This window comes from Genypterus blacodes, unplaced genomic scaffold, assembly GCF_046128005.1.
Source record: "Genypterus blacodes isolate CSIRO-AG114 ecotype Tasmania unplaced genomic scaffold, CSIRO-AGI_Gbla_v1 ptg000156l_1, whole genome shotgun sequence".
NCBI classification, from domain to species: Eukaryota; Metazoa; Chordata; class Actinopteri; order Ophidiiformes; family Ophidiidae; genus Genypterus; species Genypterus blacodes.
In genome coordinates this window covers 10,263,457-10,274,817 of record NW_027466957.1, presented here as the reverse complement: position 1 = coordinate 10,274,817, position 11,361 = coordinate 10,263,457, and the positions used below count along the sequence as shown (strand labels likewise).

The following is an 11,361-nucleotide window of genomic DNA, read 5'->3' as shown; positions in this document are numbered from 1 at the left end:
TCAGGGCTCCTCTCTTCTCAAATCCTCCCACATCGCCTCATATTCGCCCTCAAAGAAAGGAAGGTTCAGATTTTAACTTGACTCTCAGAACATCAGCAGTGACCTAACAGGGGGAAATTTTAGAAAGCTGTCTTGCAGGGTGCAAAGTTTGAGAACAAACAAAAACCAAAGTGGTTCAATGTCACAGTCTAAAAAAAGCATTAGTGTGGTGTGTGTGCTGACCCTTATTGATGAATGTTTGGTGCTTGGCAGGTTTTACTGTAATCCAGGAGTCTGTCCAAATCAAATGGGACAGCCTGGGTCCCTCAGGGATCAGCCTGCCCCATTCGCATCCAGCTACCACCTTTACTGTCCTGGATTCTGTTATGGGGATGTTGTTTTGCTTATGTAACCTTCTTGCAGAATGAGGCCTTTTCAATCCACCACCAGGATGCACACATACAAACAGAACACACATATGGAGTGTTGTGTACTCTAGCCCTTCTGTTTAGACTCTTATTTACACACGTGACATATTCACATCAACATTTTTATTTGATGCAGACACACAACTACACAAACACACACACACACACACACACACACACACAGTATCCTAGCAGCCTGGATTAGGGGTTCAGATTAGAGATTAGGGCCAGTGCTGGGATTACACAATTCTCTCCTGCCCCGCCTCCACCATAGACCAGAGGATCCTATGGCCATATCGTCTGTGATGGCACACACACACACACACACACACACACACACACACACACACACGTACACACACACACGTACACACACACAAATACACAAACGTATTTTGCATCAGTACTTGTGACTTCTCACCACTAAAGCAAAATCTATTCTAAATTTAAACTTGGATTCATTCAATATTCCTGTACTTCCTGGTGTGTTCCCCGGGATTCCATGACAAAACAAACAAAAATAATTTTGAGGCATCAGGTGGAGGGAAACACAACTTCAATGTGTGTGTGTGTGTGTGTGTGTGTGTATGTCGACCTTGTAAAAAGCAGAATTGTTTGCTAGCACAGCAGCAATTATAACATTATAAGACGATAATATTTCAGGGCTTTGTGTCAGTCAGCTGTTTTGGAGTTCTTCTACCACACAGTTGCCAAAAATTGCATCTTGGTCTTTAAAACCAAGTCTAACTAAAAGCCACCATCAGCAAAACTTTATTACTTTTATTACTTCTATTTTTATTCCACACATTATGCTGTCTGCTTCTCTCTACACCTCTCTTTCCCTCTCTTACACACACACACACAGCACAGGCCTGAGTTCGTCTATACAGTTGGATGTGGGAGTGAGCCGCCTCTAGCATCACTCACAGTAATCAAAGCCCCTCTCAAATGTCTCATTCGCTCCCATCACATCATTTCAGGACTGGGGTCATTTTCAGGGACTCCTCCTGCTGTGGTCTGAGAGACAGAGGACATACAGTAAGTAGAAATGTCTGCGGGAGATTTAAGAGGGACATAAGTAGTGAATTTTCCAGCTGGAGAGGGGAAGGCAGGTGTTTGGGAGCGGAGAGGAGCCTTGAGGATAGATTACTGAAGCAGTCGGGAATCTGTCTTCTACAGTAGATGGAGTGTTTAGAGGATGTGGGTGAGAATTGCCTGAGGACTGTGATGAGATGCTGGATCGATTGCTGATTCACTATCTACCATCTTGATTTTCTACCTGGGCGTTTGGAACCTCTGGTGGGGTCAGAAGCTGTTTTTAGGTGGACGTGAGTTGAGAAAGTAGCGGTAACATATGAACACATACTGTATGGATGTACACCAAACTATTGACTATTGAGGGGGATGTTTTACAGGCTCGTGGCTAATTGTTAAAAACTAAACGGGGGGAGAAGGGAAATTAAGAAGCATGCTGTGTGACCTGACAGCATGCTGCAAAAGGTCAAGATCACTGATTTAGAACAGTGGACTAAGCCAAATTCATGCACTGACACACACGCACAGAAGAGGAGACTGAAAGAGTCCCTTGGTGGTGAAGATAGCGGCTGCTGTAGGGACACAAGCATGCTGCCCTTTAGAAAAAAAAGTTTATCTTGAATTTGACAGACGTTAAGACAGAATCCACAGACTTTAGCAGAGTAGTGGGAAGCTTAGTGGCTAGCTTAGTATTTGTTGGTAGTACTGGCATGCAACCAGGCTGCCAGCATCAGGATTCATTTTGAGTTTGACTCTATCTGTACTTCTCCAATCTCTGTTTTTAACCACAGGAGTCTTTCATAATATTTCATCAGTAGCCCTCTTCGTCTTTAAAATGCTAGCCCACATTTCCCAGCCATCCCTTTATCCCTCTCTTGCCCCCGTTGGGAACCGTGGAAGTAATATGTGCTTTACGTTGTCTGCTTTGTAGGCTAGTGATTGACGTGGCTGTGTCTGTCTTTGTTCATCAGGTGAATGCCGTCATGCCATTTGGGTGCCTTGCCCTGCGAGATGGGCGGACGTACAGCAGCATAGCTGACATCACCGACAAATATGAGATTGGACAGGTCCTCAGAGCGTAAGTATGAGACATGCTCGCCTCCCGTATGGATTTCTGTTTTTCCCTCCTCGCTCGTTGGACATATTCCATCATTCCCAAATGGTCCTTTATTTTTTTCATCCACTTGGATCCTTTTCGCTCCGTCTTTGGTGTTGTTTCACAGTTTAGCTGAAGGAAGGACAGAAGGTAATACCATGAGTCTAGTGAATAACAGACTTAAGAGACACATTTTTCAGACAGTAGCCAAACGTTTGTCTGTATATTTTTGATCATCACAGTCGTCACAGTTCATGAAACACAGTGTCAGAAGTCTAGAATTTATTTAAATGCAATGGTTTGCCTCTTGCTATAAAGATCTTTTGGACGTATTTTCAAAGTGCAGTGAACAGTTTCCTCCGTCCTGACTGGATAAATACTGGCCTTCATCTTCACTTCTGTGTGCACTTGGAACCGGAGTACTTATTATTTTAGTCCTATACATCTGTGTGCTGAACAATAAACAATCTTCACTTTGACCTTGAACCTTCTTCTCGGTCAACACACACACAAGCACATGAACAATCTATAACACACGTGTGCCAATCAGTGCATGAGGCCATATGGTAACACCAGCATCTGGCCTCACACATTTCTCTTTGTCATTTATATAACATACACATCTACAGACGTTAATGCAAATGTTAATGCACACATACTTCATGTGTTGTTTACGGCGAAGAGGAATATAAAACCAGTAGGATGGAGGTCAAGGTCAGCTTTGAGTTTAGTGCTCTGTATTTTACATTCCGGGATCCATTGAATGTACCTGTGCATGGAATACATAAATATTTCCATGATTGCAATTATTTAAAGCAGGCACAAAGCCCTTGAATTTTCTTTGATGGTTGTTTTAATTAGAATGAATGCAAAAAAGTTGTACTTTAAAATGTGAATCACTTTAACCCCTCAGAACCCATTTGGGTGAAGTACACCCCACAGGCTCAATCAGCTGGAACTAGACGATGCCCAGCCAATAGCGGCAAAGGACCCGTTTCTGATTTGTTTTTTACGACCCCTTTTATTCTTCTTGTCTTATTTTTTTATTAGGTCCATTATTATGAATTTTGTTCGGCCTGAAGTACTGTACTTGAAATTCATTCCCCGCTGCTCGCCACGGCACCCAGGGTTCTTCATCTCTCTAATTTGAATATTCTGCTGTATGTTTCTCGGCCTCAGTATTGGATGCGATCGACTCTAAAAATCGCTAAATCGTGTTCTCCATCTTACTCTGCACTCTAACACATCTGTCTGACTTTCTGTCTATTTTTTCTCCCTGCGTAGGAAGGAGTTCTGCGAGCTGTGCCTGGCCAAGGACAGACAGACAGACAAGGTGTTTGTCTGTAAGAAATTCCTGAAGAAAGATGGAAGGAAAGTCCGCAAGGCTGCCAAGAACGAAATCATGATCCTGAAATTGTACGCAGTCAATCTGTAGACTGTAGATGGATATGTGGTGAATGAGGAATGGAGATTGAGAATGAGAATATATGAATTTATTGTAAATTATGCACAGATTCCCAACCATCCAATCCATTTTATAACTCTGCTTTTGAATTAACTAACAGGAATAAAGCCCGTATGATGTGAATGAACCAAAGCCCATGTAGTGTTTCGCTCTCATCTGCATGTACAAACCCCGTCTATTAAGTTAAAGCCTGTGAATCATTTTTGTCATTCCAGGGTCAACCACCCAAACATCCTCCAACTCATAGACACATATGAGACCCGAAAAGAATACTTCATCATCCAGGAGCTGTGAGTGTTTGCTGCACTCTCCCACTATTTATCTTTCCTGTGTAAGCATTCATATCGGTGTGTACATAACTGTGCGCGTGTCATAGTTGTGTGTGCGGCTTCATGTAACTTAACACAGGCAAATCCATCAGCTGGAGGGTCGTGGCTGAATCTATCCTCTTATTACTGTGTGCTCTGTTGCTCCCCAAAGCAACAAAGGATGGTGTTAGATTTGATGAGATATTTGCTCTTAGTAACACTCCACATTACTCAGTGCTTCTGAAGCGCTGCTTTGCCATAAGTGGGTCTCTACAGAGAGCGCAGGATCGATCCGCTGGAGCACGCCTCATCTGTACCACTTGTGACTTGTGCAAGTGCATTTGTCAGAGATTGCAACTTTATATCACAGAAAGACACAGGAAGAAACTCAACGAACTGAGTATTACGTATATATATCTCTGTCTACGTGTTTGTCTTTGTTCATATGTGTTGGTCCTTTATGGCCAATGTCTGTGCCAAGGCAATAATCCCCCTGCTGAGCATCATATATGATGATCACTCTAATCTGTTACACTCACAAAGTAAATCAAGTGTTTCAGAAGAGCAGAAGAGTGACACACACACTGCTATTTTTAATTGCTCAGCACTGTGTTAGCTTCAGGCCGGAACAACTTGATTGCTTCACTAAACTGAGGTCTGCAAAAAAACTGCAGCTCTGGGGTCTGGATAACTGTGTTACAGAGTGTCTAATGTGATTTACTGTGTCGCGACACATACTGTTGGTGACCGCAGAGCCAACTTGTAGAACTTCACGCTGATGCTGGCATGTGTTTGTGTGTGTGTGTGCCTGCGCTTTTCCAGTGCCACAGGAGGAGACGTGTTCGACTGGATTCTGGACCAAGGTAATTACACAGAGAGAGACGCGTCCAATGTGATCAGACAAGTCCTGGAGGCTGTGGCGTACCTGCACTCCCTCAACATAGTACACAGAAACCTGAAGGTATGCTCTCTCTTTCTCTTTCTCTCTCTCTTTCTCTCTCTCTCTCTCTCTCTCTCTCTCTCTCTCTCTCTGTCCTGTGTGATCCATGTGAGTCAAAAACAATTAAGCAAAACAAAATATAAATAAAGAATCCAAGAGAAATTTTATTGAGATGTAGTTGGCCTCTCCATCAAGAGATCTCTACTGCAGAAAGTAGGATTCATTATTTAGTCAATCAACAAACAGAATTTCTGCAGAGAGCCATCAAACCGTCGCAGTCCCATCTCAGGTAATGACTCAACTGTCTGTTTTTTAGCGAGGGAGCAAACACTGTCTTCATAGCCTAACGGAGTCTCCAGTGACAAACACAAGCACACTAATTCATATCTGAAGCTCATGATCAGTCCATTAGGGTGGGATCAAAGCGACACACAAGCTTCAGGCTCCCCCCTCTGGTGGAAAGTAGAACTTCTCTTGAAACTTTTTTCCCAACCCTCAGGGCTCTAGCAAACCTTTATAAATGAATTAAATAAGTATTAATGACACAGCAAGAATGCTTGTTGTCAAGGTGTGAGATTCGATTATTAATAACACAATATTACTTCTACTGCTACTCAATTTGAGGATTCATTTAAAAATGTGCTATGACCTTTTATCCAAAGTTCTGGATAAATCTGACCTCAGTCTGCTACTGACTACTGTAACACACCAAGAGAGCACTAGCTGAGAAAATCACTTCTGTGTGTGTGTGTGTGTGTGTGTGTGTGTGTGTGTGTGTGTGTGTGTGTGTGTGTGTGTGTGTGTGCCTGCGTGCGTGTGGCGTGCGTGCGTGTATTTGTGTGCACATGAATCATTTTTCAGTTGGAAAACCTGATGTACTACACAGAGAACAACCACAACAAAGTGGTCCTGCGGGATTTCTACTTGTCCAGGTTTGAGAATGGCCCCATCACAGAGCCCTGTGGAACGCCAGAGTACCTGGGTATGACAAATTTGACTGTGATTACAGCAAACTGGTTCTATTTTTTATCTCTCTCTCTCTCTGTCTCTCTCTCTCTCTATATATATATATATATATATATATATATACATATTTCTTTGTTCTTCTTCATGTCTCTTAACTCTTTTCCTATTAGGGTAACCTTCAATTGGGACTATGGTAATTTGATAGAGTTTGTAAGAGTTCTTAACTGCCATGTCATGCTTTTGAAGATGACAGAAATAAGTTGTTACAGGAAGAAATTTGAACCGTGAAACATATCTAGACTTGAAAGCACCCAACCCTCATCCTCCTCCTCCTCCCACCCCTGCTTTCATTTCATCTCAACTCATCTCCTGTGTACTCTCCGAGCGAGGTTCATGTGAGGGCATCTAGAAGTGCACAGCTCTGCTTAGGCCAGTTCATGCCAGTGAAAGGCCAGCAGAGTAATTCATAACGCTGTGGTGAGTAATTACACAAATAAATAAGGGAAAGGAGCCGATGCCCTGACAGAAAAGGAATTAGGAAAAGTCAGGGTGAAAAAATAGAGTAGGGAGGAATGAGAAATGGATTAGTAAATGAAAGCCTCCGTAATTTATCTCTCTCTCTCTCGCACTCTCTCTCTCACTCTGTCCTTCTTGACTCTTCACTTTGCTGTTTCTCAGCTCCAGAGGTTGTGGCCCGTCACCGGTATGGTCGCCCTGTGGACTGCTGGGCTGTGGGTGTCATTATGTACATACTGTGAGTCTCAATCGGTCATTACCAAAGTCAAACAGTTGTGGTAGTTATTTGCCTGGTTTCAACATGACTTGTGACATGACATGTCTTCTTCATTGTTCCCTTCCCATTCTTCAAGCTTATCAGGAAACCCTCCTTTTTACGATGAGACGGAGGAGGAGAATACAGATCTACATAATCGCATTATCTTCTGTCGTATTGTTGCTGGTGACTTTGAGTTTGACACACCTTACTGGGATGATATTTCCCCTGCAGGTACAGAGATCCACCACTTGATGGCAATAAATACTCAGTTGAAATTTCCATTCATGTTGGCCTTCATGTAGCCTCAGTTTAGGTGCAGTAATCAACATATTACCTGTCACATGCCACAAAATGACTCTCTTTTGATCCAGTATTTACAACTTCTTCTGTCCTTTGCGTTTCAGCCAAGGAGCTTGTCTGTCGACTTATGGAGGTAGACCAGATGCTGAGAATCACGGCACAAGATGCACTTTGGCATGAGTGGTAATTTTATGCACCCATACAGTGGACAGGAAACATTGTTGCACAGGTTAAGTGGTCACTTTTACGTCGTTTGTTTACTATGTTAGGATTTCCGGAAATGGTGCATCAGAGAAGAACCTAAAGGATGGTGTGTGTGCACAGTTTGAGAAGAACTTTGCCAAAGCCAAATGGCGGGTATGGACTATTTATTTATCCTTGATTATAAGTATATTTGTTGAATTTGAATGCATACTATAACGTGCTTCTTACTCAGCAAACAACTCTGCTGAGGTATGCTTATGATTTACAATATTATATTACTTGGGAAGTGCCATTGGGATGTTGTCTTGACGGTGGTGTGGATGTGAATGATGAAGACCGGGAAGGAGGAAGCCAAAATAAGTTAACAGTCTCAACACTCTTCTCTCTTTCTCCACGTGGTTCCCAGGATTTAAAGGTATTGTAGCTCATTGTGTGGGAGAGTGGAAGGACAGAGCGTTAGCAGGAGCTCCCATTTAACCTGGCATGACTCAATAACAAAGTATCGTTCACAGGGCTGGTTGTGCTCTTTTCTTTAAAAAGAGGGTTTACAGATGACTCATAATCAGTAATCGACAAACAAATGATACTATGGTTTGAGAGAGCCATGAGATGTTTTGGTCATGTTCGGGCTGGTGAAGCTCTCCTCATAAGCTCTGTTCCTGCCCACTGTCACTCCGCCTGTCCCAGAAGAGCTCCATCCAATCTGCCCTACTTTTTCTTCATTGGATTAGACTGAGATGTTCAGAGTGGCCTGCTCTTCCTTTCCTACTCCTCATCTGCACTCGTCTGTGAAAGCAGATCAGCAAAAACAAGATAATGATCAACAACTGGGAAGGGGGTTTGCTCATTACTTGTACATATTTTTGGATTGGTGTAGATAAGGAGAGGACGAAAGGGAAAGGATACAGGGGACGTAGGCCACTGTGAACTATTGAATTATTCAAATAACTGATCTGTCCCTTTCTCATTCCTTTTAATTGAATCCTGGCCCTTTGCCCCATACTGTACCTCAGTGTTACATTCAAGTCATACTTAGAGCCATACAGAAGCTGCTTAATCAGGCCATACTGTAAGTGTAGTGACATTTCTGTGTCCAAATGGCTTTCCACTTCCAGAGGATTGGTGCTGTGGTTTAGAAACAACTTCTGAGCTCAAAGGCTTTCCTTACTCCTTCAGTATTTGTAGATAAAATGAGTCAGATATGTGTAAGCCTGATGTCTTTCCCAAACTGACACGTATCTGTTCACCTGCCTCTTTCACTCAACAAATATTGAAGGGGTTGCTAGGGAACAATGAGTCTTGAGGTTGTTTTAAAGCAGGGTACAACATGCCACAGGCTCCTGGAAGTAAATTAAGGTCACTTGTCTCTCTGCAGTGGTCACAAGAATCACATCACAGCGCTTCGTGCGATGACGCAAAATCATGGTGTTTTGCCAAATGCTTGTCTTCAGAGCTTACTTTGATGCTTGCCAATAACCAACAATTACATGAAGTATTTTGTTTCTTTTAAGGAAATACATCAGTAGTGGCCTTTGTGGCAAGAAAACCACATGTAACTCACTTCCTTCACCCCTGTTACCGTTTCTGCTTTTTCTTTGCCTCTGTTTTGCAGAAAGCGATCCGTGTCACCACCTTCATGCAGCGGCTGAAGAATTCAGAAGCTTTAAATGACAGTTCATCAGAGGTACAGGGGGGTGGAGAGCTAGTAGAAGGGGAAGGAGGGGGTGCCCCCCAGGGCACAAAGGATGAGGCTCAGGGTGGAAGTGGGACAAGTGACGGAGGGGTGACTTCAAGCAGTGTGTCTCTAGAGGTCACTGTTGAAAATACACCAGCAGGTTTTGACCAGGAGGGGGGGAGGTTGAGTGCAGCTCCATCTTTGGGGATTTCCCCAACAGATATTCAAGAGCCTTTCTCTCAACACCCTCAGTTAAATGCAGCTCCTCGGCCTGCACACGTCGAGCCAGATAAGTTTGAGGCAACCAGGAAAATGGCTGCAAATTTCGGCCAAAATCAGTTTGCTACAGAATCAAAACCAACTCCAGTGGTGACTGCTGATCCGTCTAAGCTATCAGATCCTTCTTCATTTGCCTCCCCTGATACCAGCAGCAAACATAAGATGGCTACAACTCTCCGTGGCCCACCATCTGCAGCTTTGGCTGCCACAAAAGCCTCACCTGAGAGGAGAGCAACCACACAGAGGGAGGAAAATGGCAGGGCTGATGAAAGCTGGTGTCAGACCCAACTCCCAGAGGCAGTGGCAGAGAGGTCAGCTGGAGCATCAGTCGCATCAGAGATAGGGGCCGGAGATGGGATGGATGCAGAATTCAGGTTAAGGAGTAACGCTAGTCCCATTGTCAGAAGGGATAAAGATGAACAGAAAACAGACAGATACAGTGCTGAGTTGAGCATAGCCAGAGCATGCCCGACAACAGGACAAGGTTGTTATGCAATAGGCAGTTCACCTAGTCTGGGCCGTCATGCCACGCCATACAACCCAGAAATTGGGGCTGTAGGCTTGGGGGTTGCTGGGAGCTACGGTAGCCCCTACAGCACCCTGTACACAGGTGCAGGAGGGGTAGGGATGTATGGGACAGGGCTACCTCATGGAGCAGGTGGGAGCAGCACCACAAGCGACTGGCAAATGGACAGTGTGATAGAACAGATTGAAAAGCAAATGGCTGCTGTGCTGGAGAAGATCGAGGGAGACATGCCCTCCCTGCTAGAGCAAATCAGTGACTGCCCCCTTGAGGCACCACGCGCCCGGAGCACACACGCCTCACCTGCTACGTCCCGTGCAAGGTCTTCACACCACTCCTCAACCGCGACCTCCACCACACCTCCCCCTCTTCCTACCTCTCCTAGACCTGCACTTCCTGCTCTCCCTCACCTTAGCATCCCCCCACCTTCCTATCCCCCACCCTCCCCACCCACACAGGCCTCAGCCCAGGGCACAGGAGAGCACGAGGACAGGAATGGACAGAGGGGCGATGCTCGTTCCACTCAGTCACCCAGAGCTGGAATGGGCAGAGGTCTATGAAGCAGGAGTGTAATGTCTTGAACATTGGATATAAAGTTTTAACTTGAGGGATTAAAGACACCCATCAATATAAAATATGCCAATACACTTGATCCTTGCAAGAAAATTAAACACATCCTATTGTTTGATCTGGCTTTGTGGTCATATTGAGATGTCAGATACTTGTATGACTATGGGGGAGATGCTGATGCATTTCTCTGTACAACAAATGTCACAGAACAAAAATTTTGCTGAGACCGCAAATTGAGATTGTGTGCATGAAATGTTCACCACATAGCCTCCTTATTTTCCAAACTAAGCACTCAATGGTGATTCTGCCTATTCAGATTTTGCAGACAATTGTGAGAACGAAGATCTGAGCTGAGGAAGTGTTGTGATTTGCATTATTCCCTAGAAATTGTAAATACATTATAATTGATTTGGGTCCTCTGCCTTGCTCTACTTCCATGTTGTAAACCTCTCCATGTCCACACTGACATTAACTTATTTTAGATGAGCTCATTTCCTTTCGTTACTTTTCATTCCTTTTTATTTATGTAGCTAGTTATTTTTTTGTGATGGTCCAAAATCATTAACTCACAGCCACCACACAGTGATACAGAAGTCAAACTGAACTGAACATGTGAAAGACTTGGCACTGGCTGCAGCTGATTTGTTTAATACTGTATATTGTGTCTGTAAATGTGCACTGTCAAAATCTTGTAGGATGCTCTAATTTTGCGAGAGAGCTGGGGAGAAATATATAGATGCAAGATACTCTATTGTATAAAGGCTTTGCAATAAACACACACACAAGCATATATGCACAAGTTTTTCTCTCTTTTTCGC

At 43.8% G+C, this 11,361-nt stretch overlaps 1 protein-coding gene across 1 annotated transcript; it reads left to right on the top strand.

Annotated features, from left to right (window-relative positions):
• The first annotated feature begins 2,425 nt into the window (after positions 1-2,425).
• On the top strand, positions 2,426-10,533 carry camkvl (CaM kinase-like vesicle-associated, like). The gene is made up of 10 exons (XM_076166272.1): positions 2,426-2,520; positions 3,823-3,954; positions 4,219-4,293; positions 5,134-5,272; positions 6,113-6,233; positions 6,896-6,971; positions 7,087-7,223; positions 7,397-7,475; positions 7,562-7,649; positions 9,109-10,533. Exons 1-10 carry the CDS (start codon positions 2,426-2,428, stop codon positions 10,531-10,533), a joined length of 2,367 nt encoding a protein of 788 aa, XP_076022387.1.
• Positions 10,534-11,361: the final 828 nt, after the last annotated feature.